This window comes from Canis lupus, chromosome 23 (assembly GCF_011100685.1).
Source record: "Canis lupus familiaris isolate Mischka breed German Shepherd chromosome 23, alternate assembly UU_Cfam_GSD_1.0, whole genome shotgun sequence".
Classification (NCBI taxonomy): Eukaryota; Metazoa; Chordata; class Mammalia; order Carnivora; family Canidae; genus Canis; species Canis lupus.
This window is the reverse complement of record NC_049244.1, coordinates 52,549,722-52,577,127: the sequence shown is the minus strand read 5'-3', so window position 1 is coordinate 52,577,127 and position 27,406 is coordinate 52,549,722. Positions and strand designations below refer to the sequence as shown.

Below are 27,406 nucleotides of genomic sequence, written 5' to 3'. Positions count from 1 at the left end.
ACAGAAAACAGGGCGTCGCTGCCCCCCCCCCCCCCCCGGAGTTAATTCTGCTGAGAGAAGATCAAGACGGTGGGCGGATAAACAGTTAATATGGAGCAGATGGTGGTGGTAGGAAGCGCTCTGGAAACCACCGGGGAGAAGGGGATGCAAGGGATCGGTGGGCTCACGACTCCCCTTGTCTCGAGTAAGGCCCCTTGGCTTTGAGCGGGGTGGCCGTGGAGCAGAGGCCACGGGAAGCGAGAGCCGGGCCTCCGTGAGCGGAGAGTGCGAGGGCCCGGGGACTTGAGGGCAGCAAGTGGTCGGCGGGCCGGGGCATGGCAGAGGGGCTTCTGCGACTGCCCCAGGGTCCGCGAGGGTGCCAGAAGGTGCGATCACAGGGAGCGCAGGTCCCCAAGGCCTCCCCGGCCGGGGACGAGCCCTCCCTTTTACTCTTTAGAGGGTTTTCGCACGGGAGCATCAGCACCTGACTTAGGCCCATCGTTCTGGCTGCTGCGCTGCGAACAGCCCTGGGGAGACAGCAGCGGAGGCGGGGAGACCAGCGACGCCTGCAACGACCTAGGCAAGGCGGGGGGACTGGAGCGGGTGGCAGCAGCGGGCTCACTGCCGATCCGCCGGTACTGAGTGTGTTCGGAGGGCACAGATTTGCCCGTCGCCCAGTACACACTTTTCACAACGAATTTTCATTCTTTAAGTGTAGTTGACAGTCAGCGTCCCGTTAGTTTCAGGCGCTCGCTGTGGCGAGTGTCCACGTGGGCACACTAGCCAGCGCTCCCCTGCACACTGTGGCCGTCGGTCACTGCGCGCGTCACTCCCGTGTGACTGGCTGTATCCCACGGGCTGCGCTTTCCATCGCCACGATTGATTGATCGATGGGTTTCTGGCCGCGGGTTCGCACCTCTTAACTCCCTTTGCCTGATTCCCCCATTTCCCCCCTTCCCCGCGCTGGGAACGTCGGTTCTCTGGATTCGCGACTCTGGCTGGTTGGAGTTTTATATTCCACATGTAAGTGAAATCATGTCTTTTCTCTGCTGACGGACTTCATTACTCAGCGCACCTCGGTCCATCCACGTGGCGGCAATGGGCGGGATCTCCTTGGTTCATAGCAGAGTCTCTTCCACTCCCGCCGTGCCTCGCCTTCCCAGGCGTCCCTCACCAGTGGTGGGCACCTACGTTGCTTTCACGTCGTCGTGGCTAATTGCAAAGTTGGTTCACCGCAGGGAACCCGAGCTGTGTTTATCTTTTCCATTGGGTGTTTCCATGTTCTCTGCGTAAATAGCAGTTGGTGGAACTAGGGGACTGCGCGGTGTTTCTATTTCGAGTGTTTCTGCGGGACCTCCTTGCTGTTTCCCACGGTGGCTGCACAGTGGACGTTCCCACGAGCAGAGTGCGAGGATTCCTTTCCTCCTCTTCCTTGCCAACACGCGGTTTCCCGGTCTTTCCGAGCTGCGAGGTGCTGTCTCCTTGGGGTTTGGATTTGCATCTCCCTGATGATGAGCGACGGGGAGCGGCTTTTCATGTGTCTGTTGACGTCTGTTACCTTTGAAGAAATGCCTCTTCAGGTCCTCTGCCCAATTTTAATGGGATTGTTGGTTTTTGTTGGGCAGGAGGGTTGTTGAGTTGAATGAGTCCTTTATATATTTTGGATATAATTAACCCCTGATCTGAGAGAACATTCTTAATTCTCCTTTAGTCAGTAGGTTTTTTGTCTTGTTGAGGTTTTCTTTGCTGTGTTAAACTTTTTTCTGTTGGTGTAGTCCTAGGAGTTGGTTTTTGCTTTTGATTCCCTCGCCTCAGGAGACATATCCACAACTATGCTGCTAAAAGCAGTGTCCAAAATATGCTGCCTGTGCGGTTTTTTTAGGAGTTTTACGGTTTCGGGTCTTGGATCTGTTAAGTCTCCGTGTGTGGTGTAAGAAAGTGGTCCGGTTGCTCTCTTGTGTGCATCTGTCCAGTTTTCCCAACACCCTTTGTGGAAGAAACTGCCTCTTCTGCATTATACGTTCTTGACTCCTCTGTCATGGATCAGTTGACCGTGTGGGTAGGCGTGGGATTATTCCTGGGCTCTCGATTCTGTTCCATTGATCCGTATGTCTCTTCCTGGGCCGGAACCATCCCACTTTGATGACTGTGGCTTTGCGGTGTGGCTTCATCTGGAATGGTGGTATTTCCAGTTTTGTTTTTCTTTGTCAAGATTGCTTTGGTTCTTTGAGGTCTCTTGCGGTTCCACACAAGCTTAGGATGATTTATTCTAGTCCTGTGAGTAACGCTATTGGTATTTTTATAGAGATTACATTAAATCTGTGGGTTGCTTTGGGCAAAAAGAACATTTTAACTATGCTCTTCCAGGTCATAAGCATGGGACGTCTTTCCATTTGTTTGGGTTGTCTTCACTGCCTTTCAGCAGTGTCTTGTCAGTGTCAGCGTCTAGGTCTTTCACCTCCTTGGTTAAATATATTCCTAGGTTTTTTATTCTTTTGGTACAAGTGTCAGTGAAATTGTTTTCTTGATTTCTCTTTCTGCTACTTCATTTTAAGTGTAGAGAAATGCAACAGATTTCCATATATTAGTTTTGTATTCTGGAGGTTTTCTGAACTCATTTATTCTAATCATTTTTTGGTGGAGTCTTTAGGGTTTTCTATATATAGTATATGTCATCTGGAAATAATGAAAGTTTCGCCTTTTCCTTACCAATTTGGATGATCTTATTCTTGTCTGATTTGCTGTGGCCAAAGTCACAGACGTTGCTGCCTGTGTTCTCCTCTAGGATTTTGATGGATTCCTGTCTCACAGTTAGATCTTCATCCATTTTGAGTTTATCTTTGTGTGTGGTGTCAGAGGATGGTCCATTCTTTCATCCTGCACGTGACTGTCCAATTTTCCCAACACCGTTTATTAAAGAGACTCTCCTTTTTCCAGTGAATAGTCTTTCCTGCTTTGTCGAATATTAGTTCACCACAGAGTTGGGGGCCCATTTCTGGGTTCTCTATTCGGTTCCATTGATCTTTGTGTTTGTTTTTGTGCCAGTACCACACTGTTTTGATGATCACAGCTTTTAGTACAGCTTGAAATATGGAATTACAATGCCTCCAGCTTCGGTTTTCTTTTCCCACCTTACTTTGGTTATTCTGGGTCTTTTCTGGTTCCACACAAATTTTAGGACTGTTTGTTCCAGCTCCATGAAAAATGTCGGTAGTATTTTGATAGGGATTGCACTGAATGTGTAGATTTCTCTAGGAAGCATAGACATTTTAACAATATTTGTTCTTCCAATCCATGAGCATGGAATGTTTTTCCATTTCTTTGTGTCTTCCTCAATTTCTTTCAGAAGTGTTCTGCAGTTTTCAGAGGACAGATCTTATACCTCTTTGATTAGGTTTATTCCTAGGTATCGTATGGATTTTGGTGCAATTGTAAATGGGATCGATTCCTGATTTCTCTTTCTTCAGTCTCATTGTTAGTGTATAGAAATGCAACAGATTTCTGGGCATTGATTTTATATCCTTCCACATTGCTGAATTCCTGTATGAGTTCTAGCAATTTTTGGGTAGAGTCTCTTGGTTTTCCACATAAAGTATCATGTTATCTGTGAAGAGTGAGAGTGCTGCAAGTAGGGCTCCCAGGACTATGTTAAATAGAAGTGGTGAGAGTGGACATCCTTGTCTTTCTCTTGATCTTACAGAAAATCTTTCAGTTTTTCACCATTGAGTGTGATGGTAGCTGTGGGCTTTTCTGAGGCGTGTTTCCTATAAACCCACTTTATTGAGAGTTTTTATCGTGAGTAGATATATTTCGTCAGATGCTTTTTCTACAATCTACAGAGATGATCATGTGGTTTTTATCCTTTCCCTTGTTGAGATGATGTATAATGATTGATTTGCAAATGTTGAACCACTATTACATTCTTTGAATAAATCCCACTTGTGTTGAATGATCTTTTTAATGTATAGTTGGTATCAGTTTGCTAATATTTTGTTAAGTATTTTTGCATGTATATTCACTAGAAATACCACTAGAAATATTGACCTGTGGTTTTCTTTTCTTTCTTCTTTTTTTTTGTAGTGTCTTTATCTGGTTTGGGTATCAGGGTAATGCTGGCCTGATTCTGACTTTTGTTGGGAGTTTTTATTACTACAGATTCAATTTTCTTACTAGTAATTGATCTATTCAAATTTTTTATTTCTTCCTGGTTCAATTTTGTAGGATTGTATGTTTCTAAAAATTTATCCATTTTTTCTAAATCTATCCATTTATCCATTTTTTCTAATCCATGTATCTATTAGACACATTTTTCTGTGTCTAATATTTGGCACATACTTCTTCTTAATATTTTCTTCTAATCCTTTGTATTTTTGTGGTGTCAGTAGTTTTTCTGCTTCATTTCTGATTTTGAGTCCTCTTTTTTTAAATTGATGGCTCTATCTAAAGAGTTATAAATTTTGTTTATCTTTTCAAAGAACCAGCCCTTGGTTTCACTAATCTTTTTTATTGTTTCTTCAGTCTATATTTAATTTCTTTCTGCTCTAATTTTTATTATTTCTTTCTTCTATTAGCTTTGGCTTTGTTTGTTCTTTTTCTAGCTGCTGTAGGGGTAAGTTTGTTGTTTGTGATTTTTCTTATTTTTTATCATTGTTTTTTAAAATTATTTTCCATATGAATTTCCTTTTTTTTTCATTGCTGGTTTTGATGTCTGTATTTTATTGCCAGTAGTAAATTGACTCACAAAACCTAACAAAACTTTTATCTTTTTTATTTTTTTTTAATTTTTTTTATTATTTATTTATGATAGGCACACAGTGAGAGAGAGAGGCAGAGACACAGGCAAAACTTTTTAAAGAATGTATGACATTCCCTTGTACAATCATTTTGTTAGTTCCTTTATGTCATTTAATAACATTAAACAAACCTGTTAACCCCCACAACAAATCATTTCTTTTAGGAAAAGGTATTGAAGAGATACTAACTGAATTGATCTCAGATGTTTGTTCACACAAGTATTCTTTCTTTGTAGTTAGCTTACTCTGAAAGCTCTTTGTATTTTTTAAATCATAATTTCTTTTTTTTTAATGATTTTTTATTTTTTTTATTTATGATAGTCACAGAGAGAGAGAGAGAGAGGCAGAGACACAGGCAGAGGGAGAAGCAGGCTCCATGCACCGGGAGCCCGACGTGGGATTCGATCCCGGGTCTCCAGGATTGTGCCCTGGGCCAAAGGCAGGAGCCAAACCGCTGCACCACCCAGGGATCCCTAAATCATAATTTCAGTATAGTTAACAGTGTTATGAGTTTCAGGTGTCAAATGTAGTGATTCAGCAATTCTCTATATTACTTGGTGCTCATCATGATAAGTGTACTTTTTTTAAAACAAATATTTTATTTATTTATTTGAGAGAGAGTGTGTGAGGGGAGAGAGAGAGACAAGCAGACTTCAGGCTGAGCGCAGAGCCTGATGTGGGGCTTGATCTCATGACCCTAGGATCATGACCTAAGCTGAAACCAAGAGTCCCAGTTTTCCCAATAGCATTTGTTGAAGAAACGCCCTTTTACCAATTGTCTATTTTTGCCGCCTTTGTAAAAAGTTAATTGACCATATCATTGTGGGTTTATTCCTGGGCTGTCTAATCTGTTCCAATGACCTATGTGTCTGTTTCTGGGCCGGCGGCCATACTGTTCTGATTATTACAGCTTTGTAGTGTATCTTGAAGTCTGGGAGTGTGATAGCTTCAGTTATGTTATTTTCTAGATAGCTTTAGCCATCCAAGGTCTTTTTTTCCATACAAAGTTTAGGGTTGTCTGTTCTAGTTCTGTGAAAAATGCTGTTAACACTTTTATAAGGACTACATTAAGTATGTAGATCACTTTGGGTGGGATAGGCCTTTTAACAGTATTGTTTCTTCCAATCCGTGAGCATGGAATATTTTTACTTTTGTATCTGTCGTCCTCAATTTCATCCATTAATTCTTTATAGTTTTCAGCAAATAGGACTTTTACTTCCTTGATTAAGTTTATTCTTAGGTATTTTATACTTTTTGGTGCAATTATAAATGGGATTGTTTCTTCATTTCTGCTACTTCATTATTTGTATAGAAATGCAGCAGATTTGGGATGCCTGGGTGGCTCAGCGGTTGAGCGTCTGCCATCGGCTCAGGGCGTGATCCTGGAGTCCTGGGATCAAGTCCTGCATCAGGCGCCCGGCAGGGAGCCTGCTTCTCCCTCTGCCTGTGTCTCTGCCTCTCTCTCTCTGTCTCTCGTGAATAAAGAAAATCCTTTTTAAAAATGCAGATTTCAAAAAAAAATGCAGATTTCTGTACATTGATTTTTGTATCCTGTGACCTTACTGAATTCATTAATCAGTTCTAGTAGTTTTTTGGTGGAGTCTTTAGAATTTTCTACATATAGTATCATGTCATCTGCAAATAGTGAAAGTTGTACTTCTTCCCTATAATTTGGATGCCCTTTATTTCTTGTCTGATTGCTGCAGCTAGGGCTCCAGGACTGTGTTGAATAAAGGGGTGAGAGTGGACATCTGTCTGGTTCCAGACTTTAGGGGGAAAGCTCTCAGGTTTTCACCATTACATATGATGCCAACTGTGAGTTTTTCATTTATGGCCTTTATTATGTGGTATATTCCTTGTAAACCTACTTTGTTGAGGTTTTTTTTTTTTTTATCATGAATGGATGTTGTATTTTGTCAAATGCTTTTTCTGGGCCTATTAAAATGATCATATGGTTTTTATCCTTTGTCTTGTTGATGTGATGAATCAGTTTGATTTGCAAATATTGAACCACCCTTGCATCCCAGGAATAAATCCCACTTGATTCTGATTAATGCTTTTTTAAATGTATTATTGTAGTTCTCTTTCTTTGTGGTGTCTTTATCTGGTTTTGACATCAGGGTAATGATCACAAAATGAATTCGTTAGCTTTCTTTCCTCTTCTGTTTTTTGGAATACTTGGATAATAATAGGTATAAACTCTTCTGAATGGTAGAATTCACCTGTGAAGCCTTCTGGTCCCGAACTTCTGTTTGTTGGGTTTTTTGATTACTGATTCAATTTCATTGCTGATTGCCGGTCTTTTCAAATTTTCTATTTCTTCCTGATTCAGTTTTGGGATGTTATATGCTTCCAGGAATTTATCTGTTTCTTTTACATTATCTAATTCGTTGGCAAAGGATTTTTAATAATATTATCTAATAATCCTTCGTATTTCTGTGATGTCAATTGTTATTCCTCCTCTTTCCATTCTCATTTTGAGTTCCTCTTTCTCTATTAAAGATTTTATTTATTGATTCATGAGAGAGACACAGGTGGAGCGAGAAGCAGGCTCCCTATGGGGAGCCTGATGTGGGACTTGATGCCAGGACCCCAGGGGCACGCTCTGAGCCAAAGGCAGACATTCAACCACTGAACCAACCACCCAGGCATCCCCTCTCTTTTTTTAATGAGTGCCTAAAGATTTATCAATTTTGTTGATCTTTTCAAAGAACTCGTCCTGTTTTTTTTTTTTAAAGACTTTATTTATTTATTCATAGAGATGCAGAGAGAGAGAGAGAGGCAGAGACACAGGCAGAGGGAGAAGCAGGCTCCATGCAGAGAGCCTGACATGGGACTCGATCCAAGGTCTCCAGGATCACGCCCTGGGCTGCAGGCGGCGCTAAATCGCTGTGCCACGGGGGCTGCCCCTCGTCCTGGTTTTATTGATCTGTTCTATTGCTTTTTTCAGTTTCTATTTTATTTCAGCTCTAATCTTTAAAATGTCCTTCCTTCTACTGGTTTTGGGTTTTGTTATTTTTCTTGCTCCTTTGGATGTAAGGTTATTTATTTGAGATTTTGATTGTTTCTTGAGGTAGACCTGTATAGCTATAAAGTTCCCTCTTAGAACTGCTTTTCCTACATCGCAAAGATATTGGACTATTGTGTTTTCATATTTATTTGTCTCCATGTATTTTATTTCCCCTTTGATTTCTTGGTTGACACATTCATTGTTTAGTAGCATGTTATTTAACCTCCATGTATTTGTGCTCTTTCCAGGTTTTTCTTGTGGTTAATTGCTAGTTTCATAGTATTATGGTCAGAAAAGATGTATGGTATGACTCTGATCTTTTTGAATATATTGAGACTTGTTTCATGACCTAATATGTAATCTATTCTGGAGAATGTTCCATGTGTACATGAAAAGAATGTGTATTCTGTTGTTTTTGGGTGAAATATTCTGTATGTGTTAGATCTATCTGGTCCGATGAATCATTCAAAGCCACTGTTTCCTGGTTGATTATCTGTTTGGATGATCTGTCCGTTTATTTGAGTGTCAAAGTACCCTACTATTATTGTATTACTTACTATTAGTTACTTCCTCTGTGTTTGTTACTAGTTGGTTTATGTATTTTGGTGCTCCCGTGTTTGGTACATAAGTATTTACATTTTTTAAAACTTCCTGTTGGATTATTCCCTTGATACTGTCCTTCTTTGTTCCTTGTTACAATCTTTGCTTTCAAATCTATTTTGTCTGATATGAGTATTACTATCCTGTTTTCTTTTCCCCTCCCCTTGCATGATAAATATTTTTTTATCTTCACTTTCAGTCTGCACGTGTCTAGGACTGAAACAAGTCCCTTGTAGGCAGTACAGAGATGGATCTTGCTTTTTTTATTCATTGCATCACCCTGTGTCTTTTTTTTTTTAATTATTTTATTTTTTTATTTTTATTTATTTAAATTTTATTTATTTATGATAGTCACAGAGAGAGAGAGAGAGAGAGAGAGAGAGAGAGAGAAAAGAGAGAGAGGCAGAGACACAGGCAGAGGGAGAAGCAGGCTCCATGCACCGGGAGCCTGACGTGGGATTCGATCCCGGGTCTCCAGGATCGCGCCCTGGGCCAAAGGCAGGCACCAAACCGCTGCGCCACCCAGGGGTCCCTACCCTGTGTCTTTTGATGGGAATATTTACTCCATTTACATTCATAGTATGATTGAGGTATGTACTTATTGCCATTTTGTTACTTGTTCTATGGTTGTTTTTGTATTTTGTCTCTGTTCCTATTTTTCTCTTGTTCTCTTTTCTCATCTTTCTTTGGTGATATACTTGGATTCCTTTGTCTTTATTATTTTGCATATCTGTTACTGGATTTTAATTTCCAGTTACCATTAGGTTTATATATAACATCCTATGCATATAGCAGACTATAATAAGTCAATGGTCACTTAAGTTTGAACCCATTCTTTACTTGTCTTCCCATGTTTTAGGTATATGGTATAACATTTTACATCCTTTTATTTGGTGAGTCCTTGACTGATTTTTATAGATATACTCAATTTTACCACTTTTGTGCTTCCTACTTTTCTTACTCCTCTACTTGTGGTCTTTCTTTTCCACACAAAGTCCCCCATTAACATTTCCAATAGGGCTGATTTAATGGTGATGGACTTTTTTTTTTTTTTTTTTTTTTTTTTTTTACTTTTGTCTGGGAAACTCTTTCTCTCCTTCATTTCTGAATCAAAGCCTTGTAGGGTAAAGTATATATGTTTTTAAAGATTTATTAATTTTAGAAAGAGTGAGCGAGCACAGTGAGGAGAGGCGGAGGGTGAGAGAGAGAATCCCAAGCAGACTCCTTGCTGAGCATGGAGCCCAAGGTGTGTCTTCATCTCACGACTCTGAGATAACAACCTGAGCCAAAACCAAGAGTCAGATGCCCAACTGACTGTGCCTCCCAGGCGCCCCTGGAAAGAGTACTTTTACTTTGGGTTGCAGATTTCTTTCTTTCAGCATTTGAAATATATCACGCCCCTCTCTTCTGACCTGCATAGTTTCTGCTGAAAACTCAGCTGATAGCTTTAAGCTTGTATGTAACTGTTTTCTTTTTACTGCTGCTTTTAAAATTCTTATTACTACTTATTGCCATTTTAATTACTATGTGTCTTGCTGTCGACCTCATTGGGTTGTTAGTGTTGGAGGCTCTGTGTGCCTCCTAGATCTGGATTTCATTTTCCTTCCCCAGATTAGGGAAGTTTTCAATATTATTTCTTGACATAAATTTTCTACCCCCTTTTCTCTTTTTCTTCTTAGATCTCCTATAAAGCAGATGTTATTATGCTTGATGGTGTTGCTGAATTCCCTAAGTCTATTTTCATTTTTTATTATTATATTTTCTTTTCTTCTGTTAGGCTTGATTGCTTTCCATTACTCTCTCCTCCAGGGCTAATCAATTTTTCTGCTTCCTCTTGTTTACTGTTTGGTTTTTTTTTTCTATCTAGCATATTTTAAGTTTCAGTTATGAGTTCTTTTTTTTTAATTTTTATTTATTTATGATAGTCACAGAGAGAGAGAGAGGCAGAGACATAGGCAGAGGGAGAAGCAGGCTCCATGCACCGGGAGCCCGACATGGGATTCGATCCCGGGTCCCCAGGATCGCGCCCTGGGCCAAAGGCAGGCGCCAAACCGCTGCGCCACCCAGGGATCCCTCAGTTATGAGTTCTTCATTTCTGATTGGTTCTTTCTTTTTCCTGTCTCTTTGTTGAGGGTCTTGCTGAAATCCTCCACTCTTTTCTCAAGTCCAGTGAGATATCTTTATGACCATTACTTCAAATTCTCTGTGAGGCATATTACTTATCTCCATTTCATTTAGCAACTCTTGCTGTGGTTTTGTTGTATTCTTTCACTTGGGACATATTCCTGTATCCTCATTTTGTCTAACTCTCTGCATCTGTTTCTGTGTTAGGAAAGTCAGCTACATCTCTTGCAATGGCTCTCTTTGCCTACGTGGGCAAGGTTTCATCCCTGTGTTGTTAGCCGGCTTGAGTTGAGTCTGACTCGGCATTTGCCTGAGATGCAATAGCACCAAACTGCAGGGCACTTTCCCCGTTGTCCCTTGAGAAGCTTTCATTGGTAGGCAGAGCCTGCAGCCAGACTGGATGACTGCAGCCAGACCCAGCCCACTGCTGGGGTTCAGTCAGACTGCTGTGTGGTTATTTTCTCCTCTCCCCAGGGCAGGTGTCACCTGGGGAGTGGGGCTGGCCCCTGTAAGGGCTGCTTGCACGTTGCCAGACTTGAGGCACCACTTTGGATGGCCTCTGACCGAAGGTGCATCAGATGGGTAGGTCTGCAGGAAACATGGCTGTAGGGTAAGCAGTGCCAAAAAGGTCCATGTGGTCCCATGGGAGGAGCTACCTGTAAAACCTCCTGCCAAGCCCAGCCTGGCTGGAAGGGGCAGATCCACAGAAGCCTGTGGTGGTGGGTTGTGCTGCTGGCAAACTACATGGAGAATGTCTGCCCTGTGCTGGTCCCACCGGTGTCTGTTTCTGGGCGGGGATGGGAGGGTTCAGGGTCTGCCAGCTGGAGAAGTCTCTTGGTGGTCCCTGCCCGTGCAGTCACATTCTGAGATTGGCAAATACATCTCCTTCCCAAATACCCCAGGCATTTTCCAAACTATTGCTTCCATGCTTTATCTCAGTGGGGCTGTTCCTTCCTGCTTCTCCCAGAACCAAGCCTGCTGATTTTTAAAATTCTGGGTGTTAGGCCCCAGGATTTTTAGGCCCCTCTTATTTTCAGAGCCAAATGTTATGGAGATCTGTCTTCCTCGTGAGGATCCCCATGCCTGGGCACTGGCTTCAGGAGCTGTTCCTCTGTCCCCTCCGTGCCCATTGCGTACTTCCCTGTGGACCGTCCCATGGGTCTATTTGACCTCCCGCCGCATCTCCACCTTTTCTTCCCTCGCCAGTATAGCCTGTTCTCTACATTTAGTTGTGGAGGGTCTCTTCTGCCAGTCTCGGAGTCATTTTTTGGGTTATTTACACTGATGTGGGTGTTATCTAGTTGCATCCAGGGGACAAGGTGAGCTGAGGATGCTTCTACTCTGCCATCTTTTCTAGAAGTCCCAAGACTTTTCTCATTTCTTGAGGTGGGCCTGTATCACTATGAACTTCTCTCTTCGAATTGCTTTTGCTGGGTCCCAAAGATTTTGGACTGTTGTGTTTTCATTTTTATTTATCTCTGTATATTTTTTTTATTTCCTTTTGATTTATTTATTTGAACTCATTGCTTTTTTTTTTTAGTAGCATGTTGTTTAGCTTCCTTGTATTTGTGGGTTTTCTCCAGCCTGTTTTCTTATAATTCATTTCTAATTTTATACCATCATGGTTAGAAAAGAGAATTGATAGGTTTTCAATCTTAAATCTATTGACACTTGTTTTGTGGCCTAACATGTGTTCTCACCTGGAGAATGTTGGATTCACGTGAAAAGAATGTGTTTTCCGCTCTTTTTGGATGGAATGTCCTGGACATACCTGTTCGATCCATCTCGTCTATTGGGTTGTTTGAAGCCAGTTTCCTTATTGATTTTGTCTTTATGAACTATTCTTTGATGTAAGTGAGCTGTTAAAGTTCCCTACTGTTATCTTACCGTTGTCTATTTCTCCCTTTATGTATGTTAATATTTGCTGCTTAGATATTTGCAATTTTTATCTACTCTTGTGGGATCAGTCTCTATTGTTTCGTGGTGCCCTTTTTTTTTTTAATCTCTTACAGTCTTTGTTTCAAAGTCTATTTTCTCTAAATACTACTGTTATTTTCATTTTTTGTTTCTATTTGAATTGGAAATGCTTTTCCATCCCTTCACATTCAGTCTCTATGTGTCTTCGGGTCTGAAGTGAGATAGATGGAGGGTGTTAGCACAGGCTGCCACAGCGTCCAACTGTCTAGGCTGCGGGAGAGGAAGAGAAGAGTGCTGCCCCCACCCTCCCAGCACTTTTGGTCCTGGAGAAATCTCCTGAAGACTTCTATTCCTCCAGGGCATGTTCCCGGATTAGTAAATTAATGGTTTTCATGTATGCCCCAGAGACTTTTCAAACCGCTGATTCTCTGTTGTGCCTCAGGCCAGCTATTACTGTATTTCTACCTTTATATCTTAATATTTGTCAGCCTCTCCCTGTATGTCTGTATTAGTTTAGTGTATTTAGCTGTTCCTGTATTGGTTGCATAGTTATTTATAATTGTCATCTCCTCTGGTAGGATTGATCCCTTTGTCATTATATCATGTCCTTGTCTCTTGCTATACAGTCTTTGTTTCCAAGTCTGTTTTGTCTGACAAAAGATTGCTACCCTGACTTTTTTGTTGTGTCCACTGGCATGGAGTATCTTTTTTTCCATCCCTTCACTTTCAGTCTATATGTGTCTTTAGGGCTAAATGGAGTCTCTTGTAGGCAAAATACAGATGGATCTTTCGTTTTTGTCTTATCCATTTACTCATCCTGTGTCTTTTGGTTGGAGCAATTAGACCATTTACATTTAAACCTATTATTGATTAGTATGTACTTACTGCAGTTTTGTTAATTGCTTACTGTTTGTTTTACATTCTCTGTTCCTTCCTCTTTTTTACTTCCTTTTCATATTTTCATTACTGTTATGCTTGGATTCCTTTTTTGTTATCTAGCACGGGTTTTTCACATGCGGTACCATATAGTTCATACATATTCTGAATATACAGCAGTCTGTATTTAGTTGATAGTCACTTCGGTTCTGACACATTCTGAATGTACCATCCCCATTTTGTGTATATGTCACCATAATTTACATATTTTTATTTTAGGAGTCCCTTAACTAATTTTTTGATGTAACTGATTTTACTACTTTTGTCTTTTAACCTTCATACTAGTGTTACAAGTGATTGGTCTACTAACTTTATTGTAAGTTTGCTTTTGATCATGAAACATTTCCTTTCTTGTTTTTCTACTATGTAGGATCTTTTTCTTTCCGTTTTCTTTCTTTCTCTCTATATTTCTTTCTCCTTCCTTTTTTCCTTCTTTCTTCCTCCTTCTCTCTCTTTCTTTTACACTTATAACTTTTTCTTTTCCACTTAAGTAAGTCTCTTTAACATTTCTTTTCCTTGTAAGGCCAGTTTAGTGGTGGTAAACTCCTTTAGCTTTTGCTTGGAAAACTATTTATTTCTCCTTTAATTCTGAATGATGATATTGCCAGATAGGGTATTCTTGGTTGTAGGTATTTTTTTCCCCCAGAACTTTGACTATATCATGACTCCCTTCTGGCCTGCACATTTTTTCCTTTGCACATAACTAGTTCCTTTTCTCCTGCTGCTTTTATCTATCTTTAATCTTAGACATTTTAATCATTTGTTTTGGTGTACCTCCTTGGGTTCATCCTGTTTGGGTCTGTCCATTTCCTTTCCCAGATTAGTAAAGTCTTCACCTGTTATTTCTTCAAATAAGTTTTCTCCTTTTTCTCTCTTTTTCTGGAATCCCTATAATGCTATTGTTGGTATACTTGTTATCCTAGAGATCCCTTAACCATCCTGATTTTATTTACATTTTTTTTCTTTTTGCTGTTTTGCTTGGTTGCTTTCCATTCCTGTGGCTTCCAGATTACAGCCCATTCTGCATCTGCCAAGCTAATATTGATTCTCTCTAGTGTATTTTTCATTTCATTTATTGAATTCTTTAACTATGATTGGTTCTATTTTTATATTTTCTATTTGTTGAAGATCTAGGTTGATCTACTCTTCTCCAGTCTGGTAAGCATCTTTATGATGAACTCTTTATCTTTATGAACTCTTTATCAGATAGAATGATTATCTCCATTTCATTTTGTTCTTTTTCTGACTTTTTGTTCTTTCATTTGGAATATATTCCTCTGTCTTCCCATTTTGCTTGACTTTCTGTGTTTCCTTCTGTGAAATAGAACAGCTACTTCTCCTAAACTTGTAACTGGTACCTGGTACCAGGTACCTGGTAACTGGCTGGCCAGCTAGAACTATGGCTGGCATGGGCTAGGGGCCATGAGGCACTTGGTCCTCGTGGGATGGCTGGAGCTGAAGTGGGCATGGGCTGGAGTAGCCTCAGGGCTTTTTACAGAGGTTGTCCCATGCAAGGGATGCCCTGGTAAGTCATCTAGAGCTAAAGCAGGTGCAGGCCTGGCATGTTTTAGGGTGTTTTACACCTGTCACCTTGGTGATATGGCTGGAGATGTAGTGAGTGCCGTCCTGGGGTGTCCTGCTGTGTGTTCTCCAGGGGCGACTTTGGTGGGATGCCTAGAGCTCAGACTGTTGAAGAGAGCCTGTTCCAGGGGCGGGGGGGAAAGCTGGGGCTGGTGTGGTTAGGGGCCCTGGGCTCACTGAAGCAGGCAGCTGGCCAGGGTTCCCATACCTGGGAGAAAGTGGAAGGAGGGAACGTAAACATCGGTGTGTGGCCGGAGGCCAGCCCCTCTGACGCTCGAGAGCATTCCTGCAGCTCCTCCAGGGCGGTTTCCTTTATACGCTAGTTGGTTTTTAACCCATGGGTAGCTGGGATTGGAATGGTGCAGTTGCCTACGGTGTGGGACTGTACCTCCATCTGCACCATCAAGGTGGAGGGGCTGCATGGATGACCCTGACCAACCTCTCCAGCCCGAGATAATGTTCCATGGGTTCCGTTGCTTGGAAGACACTCAAGGACTAGGTTCTCCAAATTCTAGTTGCCCTTTGAAACTGTGGTTGTAGGGATCCCTGGGTGGCGCAGCGGTTTGGCGCCTGCCTTTGGCCCAGGGCGTGATCCTGGAGACCCGGGATCGAATCCCACATCGGGCTCCCGGTGCATGGAGCCTGCTTCTCCCTCTGCCTGTGTCTCTGCCTCTCTCTCTTTCTCTCTGTGTGACTATCATAAATAAATAAAAAAATTAAAAAAAAATTAAAAAAAAAAAAAAAAAAAAAAAAGAAACTGTGGTTGTGCTATTTTCCATGGCCCAGGGCAGTCCCTCCTCACTGCTCTTTGCACCTTGGGCCGGGGTCCCCACAGTTGCTGTGTCTGCATCTCTCCCACCATTCTCTCTGTGGCCCCTTTATCCTGCTTTGGCTATTTGGGGTCTGTTGTGGTTCCAAACAAAATTTAAGATGATTTGTTCTACTTCTGTGAAAAATACTATTGGTATTTGATAGGGATTGCACTGAATTTGTAGATTGCTTTGGGTAGTAGGGACATTTTAATGATGCTCATTCTTTCAGTATTCATGAGGATGGTACACCTTTACATTTGTGTCGCCTTCAACTTCTTTCATCAATGTCTTGTAGATTTCAGATATACATCTTTAGCCTTTTTTTTTTTTTAATTCATTTGAGAGAGCACAAGCAGGGGGAGAGGCAGAGGCAGATGCAAACTCCTAACTAACTGAACTGGGAGCCCAACATGGGGCTCGATCCCAGGACCTAGAGATCATGACTTGAGCCAACAGCAGAAGCTTAACCATCTGAGACACTGAGGCGCCCCCAACCTCCTTGTTTAAATCAATTCCTAGATACTTTATTCTTTTAGTGCAATCATCAATGGAATTATTTTAATTCTGCTTTCTGCTAATTAGTGTAGACAAATGCAACGGATTTCTGTATATTAATTTTGTATCCTGCAAATTTACTGAAGTCATTTATAAGTTCTAAGAGTTTTTTTAAGAGTCTTTACATAGTATCATGTCATCTGAGAATATCATAAGTTTTACTTCCTCCTTACCAGGTTGGATGTCTTTTCTTCTTTTTTCTTGTCTGATTGCTGCAGGGACTTAATGTGACTTTATGCTGAATAAAAGTAGTGAGACTGCATATTCTTGTCTTGTTCCTGATCTTAAAGAAAAACTTTTCAGTTTTTCAACATTCAGTATGATGCTAGCTGTGGTTTTTTCCTGTGTGCTCCTTAGTATGTTGATATGTAAACTCTAAGCCTACTTTGTTGAGTTTTTATAACGAGCAGATGCTGAATTTGCTAAATATCCTTCCTGATTTATTTGCAAATATTGAATCACCCCTGCATCCCTGGAATAAATCCCCCTTGATTGGGATGAATGATCCTTTCAATGCATTGTTGAATTCAGTTTACTGTTTTGTTGAGGATTTCCTACATCTGTATTCACCAGGAATAGTGGCTTATAATGTTCTTTTCTTGTAGTGTCTTTGGTTTTGGCATCAGGAGAATTCTGGATGCAGATGAACTTGCTAGTTTTCCTCACCCCCCACCCCACCTTTTTTGTAGAAGTTTGAGAAGAATTTATATTCTTCCTTAAGTGTTTGGTAGAATTTACCTGTGAAGCCTTCTGGTCATGGACTTTAGTTTGTGGGGAGATTTTTTTTTTTTTAACTGATTCAATTTTGTTACTAGTAATCAGTCTCTTCTACTTTTCTTTTGGATTCAGTTTTATATTTTGCTAGAAATTTGTGCATTTCTTTTACATTGCCCAATTTGTTGGCATTTAATACTTAAAGTATTCTTATAAACCTTTGTATTTCTGTGGTGTCACTTGTTTCTTCTCTTTCATTTTTTTTAAAGATTTATTTATACATGAGAGATGCAGAGACACAGAGAGATAGTCAGAGACACAGGCAGAGGGAGAAGCAGGCTCCATGCGGGGAGCCTGATGTGGGCCTTGGTCCCAGGACCCCAGGATCACGCCGTGGGCTGAAGGTAGATGCTCAACCGCTGAGCCACCCAGGGCCCCTCCTCTTCTAATTGTATTTGAGTCTTCTCTCCTTACTAATGAGTCTGGCTAAAGGTTTATGAATTTTATCTTTTCAAAGAACCAGGTCATGACTTCATTGATCTATTTCCTTTGTTTGTATCTCATTTCTGTCTAATCTTTATTTCCTTCCAAAAACTGAGCTTTGTCTGTTCTGTATACACAGAATATTCCATCCAAACAGAGAATATACATTTTTTCAAGTGCACATGAAACATTCTCCAAGATAAACCACATTTTAGGCTGCAAAACAAGCCTCGATAAATTTAAGTCCATCTGGTCTAATGTGATGTTCAAAATCCTTACTGATTTTCTGTCTGAACAATACATTCATTGATGTAAGTGGGAATTGCTTCGTGTACCTATGTGCTCCTCTATGAGTAGCGTAGATGTTTATGTTATATGTGCTTGTGGAATGGATTTATCACAGGTAACACCCACCTTCGTCCCTTGCCAGTCTTTGTTTTAGTCTATTTTGTCTAAGTATTGCTGCCTTGGCTTTTTTGTTACTTCGCTTTGCATGCAGTGTCTTTTAGTCTCCTGTGTCTTGAGGTGTGAAGCGAGTCTCTTGTGGGTAGAATATAGATGGGTCTTGTGTTTGTGTGTTTTTTTAATCCATTCAGTCACCTCTGTCTTTGACCAGAGCCTTAATATAAATGCTCTAAAGTAATTATTGATAGGCATATACTTACTGCTATTTTAATTTTTTTTCTGGTTATTTTTGTACTCCTCTGAGTTCCTTTTCTTTTCTTGCTCTCCTCTCCTGCGGCTTACTGGCTTTCTTTAGTGTGCTTCCTGAATTGCTTTCTCTTTACACTTTGTGCATCTATTAAAGGTTTTTGATTTGTGGTTACCATGGTATTTGTGTATAACATCCTGTGTGTATAGCAGTCTTGTATTAAGTTGATGGTCACCTAAGTTTGAACACGTTGTAAAAGCACTAAATTTTTACTTATTTTACATATTTTTAGTTTGCGTATATTTAATCTCTCAACTAACTTTTGTAGATAAAATTGAATTCACTACTTTTGTGTTTTAACTTACATACTGACTTTATTAGTGACTAATCTACTACCTTTACTATTTGTTTTTACCAGTGAAATTATCCTTTCATCATTTTCCTCTAGTTAACAGCCGTTTCTTTCCACTTAAAGAAGTCCCCTTAACATTTTTTGTAAGGCTGGTTAGTGGTAATGAAATCTTTACTTTTTGTTTGTCTGGAAAACTTACTTCTCTGTCTTTCAATTCTGAATGATGACCTTGTCAGGTGTTCTTGGTTGTAGGCTTTTTTTCATTTCAGCACATCGCTGTATATTATCTTCTGGTCTGTAAAGTTTCTGCTAAATATTAGCTGACAGCCTGATTGGGTTTTCCTTGGGTCCATTTGTTTTCTCTTGCTGTTTTAAAAATTCTCTTTATCATTACTTTTTCATTGTAATTATTCTGTCTTGGTGTGGACATTCTTCATCTTGTTTGGGGCTCTCTGTGATTTCTGGACTTGGATGACTGTTTCCTCAGATTAGGGAGGTTTTCAGCTATTTTCATAAGTTTTCTGCCCCCTTTCCCCTCTCTTCTACTTATGGGGATCCCAATAATGCTAATGTTATTATGCCTGGTGAGGTCACAGAGGTCCCTTAAGTCTTATTTTTTTCTTTTTACTTTTCAGCTTGGGTGCTTCCTATTACCCTGTCTTCCAAGTCACTGAGCGGTTCTTCTACATCCTCTAGTCTGTTTCCCTTTAGTGTATTTTCATTTTCAGGTATTGCATTCTTCATCTCTGTTTTTTTTTTTTATTTTCTATCATTTTGTTGAAGTTCTTGCTGAGTTCATCTGCTTTTTTCAAGTACAGTGAGTTTCTTTATGGCCGTTACTTTGATCTCTTTCTGTGGTTTTTGTCTAATTTTACATTTGGGATATATTTCTCTGTCTCCTCATTTTGTCTAAGTCTTCTGGTCTTAAAATTAGTGGCCTGTATAGAAACCGTCTGTGGTGTCCTGTAGCACAGTCTTCCTACCTGTGTTCGCTGCATCACCCCCCTGTTCTTGGTAAACTGTGATTGCTGTGGGCATGCCACTGGTTGGGGCTGGACCTCAGCCCCCTGGCGCAGTGACCCGTTTCACCGTTGCACGCACCCTGGGCAGCGTTCACTCTCCATACTGTGGAGGGTCGGGTCTACTGCGGCTGTGGGATCACTGGTGGGCAGCGCTGGCCCTCAGTGTGGCTGGATGCAGTTAACCACTGCAGAAGCTGTGGATACACCAGACTACGGGGCCTTATCCTTGCACAGCCAGCTAAGAGGCCAGCCCCAAGAGCTGCATGCAAGTTTGTAGGGTTATCTCTGTCTCCTCTCCCCAGGGCAGGCGTTGTTCAGGAGGGGCACCAGTCCTTATCAGCGCTGCCTGCTGGGTGTGGTGGGTCTGCAAGGGAACTCCAGGGTGGGCACACGCTCCTAGCAAGGTAGGTGCAAAGCACTGGAACTGGCTCCCGTAAGCATCTGGTAATCCAGGCTAGGGAGGGCAAGAAGATGGCACCCACCACTACCTTTGTTCCTGGAGCAATCGCCTGTAGCTCCCTGTTCCTTTGGCACACGTCCTAAGATTAGTCAGTAAGTCTCCTTCACGTATACCCCAGGTTTTTTGCAAAGTGCTCCTTCTGTGCTGTCTTGGGCCTTATTATTTAGTGTCCTGCTCTTGAAAGGCTTCGTTTCCTGTGGCTCTCTGTCTCTCCCACAGCTTAGCCCCACTGATCTCATAGCTCAATATTATGTGGACTCTACTTTCCAGAGTGGATCGCCAGGGCCACGGGGGTCTGGTATGGGGTGTGATCCTCTCACTCCTGTGTGCTTTTGATATCCATCCCATTTGTGCTGGTCCTGTCAGGGGTCTGGTGCCCCGTCGTGTCTCCACCTCTCCTAGCTTTTGTGATGTGACCTTCTCTCTACAACCAGCTGTGGAAGAGCTTTGCCAATTTCTCAAGTTACTTTCAGAGTTAGTTGTACTATATGCAGTTGTTGGTTTAGTGTGTCTAGGGAATGAGATGAGCTTGGAATCCTCCTACTGTGCCTTCATCCCCCTCCTTCGGACCCCTTAATGTCCATACTTTCTTTTCATTTGCAGTTGTATGTGACCTGTTACCAAACTAACAACCACCTGGATGTAGTATGGCCCAAATATTCAACTTTATTTCTGCCTTGCAGTGCCTCTCGTCTGTCCATGAATGTCACTCATCCAACCTACAAATGGGAAAATTGGGATACAAGTAATTGTAGAGTTAAGAAAACAAAAATGCAGAGGGAGAATGGTCACTTAGTAACAGCTTTAGCCTTTTTTTTTTTTTTTTTTAACCCTGTGAGGTTTGGGTTTTAGATAAGTAGTAACTGAATATGCAGCTTCATCTCTTAGGGCCTATTAAATGAAGATTAACAAATTTACTAAAGTCCTTTTTTTTAAAAATATTTTTTATTTATTCATAGAGACACACACAGAGAGAGAGAGAGGCAGAGTCACAGGCAGAGGGTGAAGCAGGCTCCATGCAGAGAGCCTGATGTGGGACTCGATCCAGGGTCTCCAGGATCACGCCCTGGGCTGCAGGCGGCGCTAAACCGGTGCGCCACCGGGGCTGCCCTACTAAAGTCCTTGAAATTAACAGAAATCTAAACTACTAGAGCAATCGGTAAATTTGGTTTCAAAGTTGATACACATTTAGTTTCCTTAAAGAAAAGTATGCACATGTCCACATAGATTTTCAGATTCTGCTCTTCTGTAGCCACAAAGGGTTCCCATGATCTGTCAGCAAAAGCAGTAACCTGGCGACAAGCAAAACAAGGAAGTATGCTTTACAGAGTCCCTAAGATCAGATCAATCTACTCTTCTCGAAGACTAGATGCAGGATGGCAGGGCCGATAGAGCCAAGGCAGCACGGCGCAGGAAGTGCCCAGAGGCGCTCTGTGGCCCAAGGTGGCTCAGGGAAGTATAGAGATTATGGTTTTTCTGAAAACTTTTTGAGTGGGAGTCCCTGTCTTTACACTCAGGGTTAAAGTCCCCTTTTGATGCCGTGGTGCAGGGACGGGCAGGCGTACAGACTCACAGCTCCAAGGGAACAAGGCCTGAGGGCAGACTGGGGTAATAAGACGACGATGCAGACATACAGACAGACCCACCTGACCCGTCACTTTAGACGGAGGAACAGGTGTCATTCTTAATGCCACGGGGACTGTACCAAGGGCAAGGGAGGTACTGCTGGCTAAAGAGAAACAAAACCAGTTGCGGACTTTCCACACACCCTTGGCCCTTAATTTGAACTGAGAAAAGGTACAAGTGAGCCTTGTTCCAACACTTAGGAGTCCAAACCAGGTGTCGTCAGCACCCCTCAGTATCCTGCAGCACCAGCTGCGGCCCGAGGCCTTAGCCTGGCGGGACGGCCCTGATGGCCAAGGCTGCGTCCTAGAAGCCTCCCTACCTGCCCCATATAATCGCCCAGGAGGCCTCCTTCAGGTAGCGTAGATTAATAATTAGGCCCACTTCCCCTCGGCTCAAACCACGCTGGTTCTGTGGGGATCGTGCAGTCTGTCTCTAGGAAGATTAAAGCGCTTAGTTACTGGAAAATGTAAAAGTAAATCATCAATTTGGAGGATAAGGATTTGGCATTTGTGATCATTTGAACCAAAGCCAAAGAGATCATTTCTGAATAATATTAAAAAGAACTGGGATCCCTGGGTGGCGCAGCGGTTTGGCGCCTGCCTTTGGCCCAGGGCGCGATCCTGGAGACCCGGGATCGAATCCCACATCAGGCTCCCGGTGCATGGAGCCTGCTTCTCCCTCTGCCTGTGTCTCTGCCTCTCTCTCTCTCTCTCTGTGACTATCATAAAAAAAAAAAAAAAAAAAAATTAAAAAAAAAAAAAAAAAAAAAAGAACTACCTCAGGGGCGCCTGGGGGGCTCAGTGGTTGAGCGTCTGCCTTTGACTCAGGTCGTGATCCTGGGGTCCTGGGATCGAGTCCTGCATCGGGCTCCCTGCATGGAGCCTGCTTCTCCTCCCTCTTCCTGTATATCTCTGCCTCCTTCTCTCTGTGTGTCTCTCATGAATAAATAAATAAAATCTTAAAAAAAAAAAAAAAAGAACTACCTCTTGGCAGAGTGTGCCCCAGGCGGGGGTGGCCCAACCCTGGAATAATTTGCCAGGCCAGGATGTGCAGTGTCCCCTCCTGCTCCCTGGTTTGGTGGACGGTGCTTCCTCCCAGAGAAGGAAGACTCTATAAAAACAAAAATGTAAAGGCTTAATAATGTTACTGAGGAAGGTCTTAATTAAATGGTACAGGGTTTACAAACATTGTAATATTAAAAAAAACATGTAACGCTGTGTTTTTTAGCAAAGTAGTCCTCAAACGGAGTTGGAAATCCATTATTTGTTTCAGGGTTTCCTCTTTTTTTTGTCTAAAATCTAGAGACTGCTATGATTTTCCTCCAGAAATGCTATTTTCAAAAACAGAATAAGAAGGCATTGTCCTGGGGAAAAAATGAAAAAAAACCTTCAAGTTTATAAGTAAAATCAACATTTTTAAAAAAGATTTTATTTATTCATGAGAGACACAGAGAGAGAGGCAGAGGGAGAAGCAGGCTCCGTGCGGGGAGCCCGATGTGGGACCCGATCCTGGGACCCCAGGATCACGCCCTGGTCCCGGAGGCAGGCAGTAAATCGCGGAGCCCCCAGGGACCCCCCAAAACCAATTTTTAAACTGTACAAATATGTGGAAGTAGCCTGGCCGCCTAGAAACCTCCAGCGTACTGGTTCTAGAGGCAGTGCATAAAGAACGCGGGTGGTAAAGTCAGTAAATCTGGTTTAAGTCCATTTTTCACTTACCAGCTGCAACCTGGAACCTGTAACGCTCGGCTCATGATCTGCACTCCCCTAAGACAGAGATCACGCAACAACACGTGGAAAGCGCGTAGCACAGAACTTGGTCCACGGTGGCCTTTGGAAGCGCTGGCCGCCCGGTCAGGGGAGGTGCACAGTCTAGATTCCCAAGGTTGTCGGAGGATTCTCCGTATCCGCACGGGGCCCCGCCTCCACCAGGAACCATACCGACTGGAGAGCGGAAGTGCTGGACAACTAGGTTGTCCCCGAACCCGCTGACAAAGCAGTAGGAGGCCATGACTTCAGGGAGCCGCGGGCTACCCCAGGAGAGCCGAGGCAGGGCCCGCAGCTAAGCAGGAACGCACCCGGTTCATTGCACTCACTCCCTTTTTCCTTCCCTAGAAAACGAATGAGGATGCAATTGATTTTGATTACACGGTTCTACTCCACGAATTCTCGACACAGGTACAACAAAACCCTATGTAGGTAGGAGGTGGCGGAGGGGCGGGAAGTGTGGTCCACGCGGAGCGCGCCTTGGGGCCAGGAAACGAAGCGGCAGCTCCACACCGTTGTCACGGGGTTTTATTTAGGGGTAACTTCTTGACAAGGGGGGTTGGCAGGGGCACCACGCGGCTCGGTCCCGGCTGTTAGTCCACAGATTTTATGGAACAAGAGGGTGCGTGGAGGCCACTGCCCTGAGGTCAGGGGGCTGACACCTCACAGACCTCCTGGCACCACCTGTGCAGGGTTGGGGGGGTCTTTACTAGATCGACTGTAGGGAAGATCAAAACAAGCCTCAGGCATTCGGGGCAGGGCACACGGTTCCCCCAGGGCCTGGACATGTTCCCAAGGGAGCTCGTTTCATGGACACCGACAGGGTGGGGGCCGAAGACGGGCTCAGGACCGTCAGCACCCCTGCGGTACACAACTGCGTTCGCCGGACGTCTTGGTGGACCCTAATATCTGGGACCCTTATTTTCTAGGAAATCATCCCCTGCCGCATTCACTTGGTCTGGTACCCAGGTAAACCGCTGAAAGTGAAGTACCACTGCCAGGAGCTGCACACAGCACAGGAGGGCTCTGGCACCGAAGAAGGCTCAGCTGTGGCGCCAACACAGCCTAATAATTTCTAGAGAAGAAAATAAGATCTGCTCATACCAAATTCTAAACAAAGTGACTGTACTAAGTCATCACTAATCACTCTGGTAAAACAGGGAAGGTAGAAGGTATTCTGATCTTTGGCAAAAACTGCAATTACAGTCCTCAACAATTACAAGACGTTGGGGTTTTTGTTTTTCTGTTGGTTTCGTTCATTTAATCAATTCTGGGAACGCAGGCGTACCGAACCCTGCTCCGTGCTAAGCAGTTTACTCCACGGGCTTCTCAGGGTTTCGGCCCTAAATGCTGTGCTTGGATCAATACACATTGAGGAAAACAAAAGATTGAAGGTCTCACCTCTGTATTTCTCATTACCTTGAACGTAGCGCAGCCGACTACTTTCTGTTGCTAGATTCCTGCTACCTAGGATGTAAAGAAGAGAATATATCTCAATAAAGCAAATTGTAGAGAAAATATTATCAGTTTAGAAGGAACTTTACTATTTTTTACGATTTCAAGCGACTATTCTTTTTTGTATCTACTTTTAAATAAATATTTACATTTCTACATAAAACGTGTTCGATGTGTTTGTAGAGATTTGTATAATATGCTAAATTTGTACTAAACTCTTAGTCTTGTGTAATTCAAATTTTATAAATATAGTGTTTCATGGATAAAGCCAAGTATCTGCAAACGGAATAGTGACATAACTGAAATTCTATCAAATATGTACAATTTTCATTTCTAACGACAATTTGCACGCAGTGTTGGCCTAAATCAATTTATAAAAGTCGGCACAATATGTACCCTAAGCAGATTCGGTGGGGGACCTCCCCAGGGCAGGAGGAAGTGATCCAGCGCGTGTGGCCATCGTCTGCCTCTCAAAATTCCTAGCATTTCTGGGGGAGGAATTCAATTTTTATTCTACCCATCAAGGTTCTTCTAGCTGGTCTAAGAATTAAACAGATTAACAGGAGGAAAAAAGAAACCACCTGGAGAGGCCTAGTAATGCCGTTGGCGCCCGGAGAAATGACCACGGCAGGCAGTTTCTATACTTTATAAACAGTGTGAATCTCTAAGGAATTAGCAGGACAAAGAAAACTTTGGGAGCTTCGATTAGTAAGGAATTCTCCACAGAATCCGGACGAGGCAGTGAATTAGTTACAAGTCACAGGGTTGGTTGTCTACACGTCCTTAGTCTACACGTCCTGCCTCTGACGCCGAGGCTCCACCCAGGGGTACAGGAAGGCTCGTCCTCACGTGGGAGGTTCGGTTCCTGCTGGGGGGGGGGTGGGGGGGCAGAGCGCCCTGCTGTGAAGTCTGTCTCTTAAATGACTTTATTTGAAATAACCAATACGCCCAAGTGGGATCCCCGGGGGTGGCCCGCCCTGGCCCCTGCAGTCCCCTCACTGACGCTCCCCTGGAAGTTGCAGAGAACCACCGACCCGGCGGGGCGGTCCTCGCTGGAGCTCTCGGTCAGACACTCGTCGATTCAGGTAAACTCCTCGGGGACACAGTGACGGGAGAGCCGCTCGGAGCTGCCCACGGTTCCAACAATCAGATAATGAGAGGCATTCCTGGGGCATAAACGGGCACCGATGGCTAAGGACTGGGTCAAATTCTAAACGGGTGAGTGACGTGGAGGGCAGCCGGCCCAGGGGTCCAGGGTGGCGGCAGGGACAGATGCGGCTCCGGCCACCGCCCTGGAGCGGCTGCCGCGGTTTCTCCGACGATCACGTGGCCAGGGTTCAGGAAAAAGGCCACTTTTAGTTCTCAGAGGATTCCGAGGCCAAAGGAGAGAAAACGCGAGACACCCACGTGGACGGCTGCACCAGGCACCAGGAGGAGCGCGATCCCCGGGCCTGACCCAGGTCCTAACGAGCTCTGTTAGAACCCAACATCCACAGTCGCGTTAGTGAGACCTTTTTCTACAATCACCCTTAGTTTTGCCAAAAATAGCTTAAACCTATCAGCCTGATTCAGACCAATGTGCTTGCGAAATAAACCCAGCTTCAGTTCACCTGGTCCGGTCACTCACCTGAGGACAGCGGCAATGACGACCGGTCCGGCGGCCCTTTCCAACTGCGGGTTTTGTAAGGGATTTCCTGAGCGAGGCCAGCAGCGAGCCACACAGTGGCCACGGGGCTTCCCCGATAGTTCGGGGTCAGCCCCTCTCCCGGCCGCCACAATTCACCGAGCACGGGAGCCGGAGCCGGAGGCTGCGAACGAGCTCCCGGGCTGTTCCACCAAGTCAGCCTTAAAGCTGTCGGGTCTCTGCGGGTCGCCCTCCCCTACAGGACGGGACGTCCCAGTGAAGACTCTGGCGGGACAGTGTTCCCGGCGGTGGCCTGCTACAGGGGAGGACAGACTGGTCCTGAATTCACGCACACAAAAAATCATTATGAAAACGTAAGGATCCCCGCTGAGCATTTAGGAATTCTGGAAAGATCAGATAGGGAGAAAAAGACAAATATTCCAATTTTTCCCCAAACATATATTTTATCAAATTGCTCTAAGTCATAGCATAAAAGAAAACCTTTTCCTTAAATCCGAAAAAAAAAATCCTCAAAATCATTAGTGGTTCCAACAGGAATGTCATAGAAATTATAATCCTCTTCATTCAGTCCCATGTTCTTGATTCTTGTTCTGCTTGAGTCTAGTTTTTCTACTAGTTCCAGAAATTCTTACCCAGTTCAGTTTTATGATCAAGGTCATCAGAAGAAACCTGGACTCAGGGTTCCTTCCTTCAAGGGTCTCACTGAAGACGAAACACCTGCAGGAAGCTTCTGTGAAAGCATCGGAGCCGAAGTCTACGTGTCAGGGGATCCCCGGGGAGCGCTCAGGGGCTGAGCATCCGCCTTCGGCCCAGGGCGTGAGCCCGGGGTCCTGGGATCGAGTCCCACGTCGGGCTCCCGGCATGGAGCCTGCTTCTCCCTCTGCCTGTGTCTCTATCTCTGGGTCTCTATGAACAAATAAAATC

At 43.3% G+C, this 27,406-nt stretch overlaps 1 protein-coding gene across 1 annotated transcript in view; it reads left to right on the top strand.

Annotated features, from left to right (window-relative positions):
• Positions 1-25,000, top strand: part of RARRES1 (retinoic acid receptor responder 1) — a 38,209-nt gene extending 13,209 nt beyond the window's left edge. The window contains exons 6-7 of the mRNA XM_038570208.1: positions 23,731-23,793; positions 24,312-25,000. Coding sequence (XP_038426136.1) covers positions 23,731-23,793; positions 24,312-24,461 — 213 coding nt within the window. The 3' untranslated portion in view covers positions 24,462-25,000. The remainder of the gene's footprint in view (positions 1-23,730; positions 23,794-24,311) is intronic.
• The last annotated feature ends 2,406 nt before the right edge of the window (positions 25,001-27,406 follow it).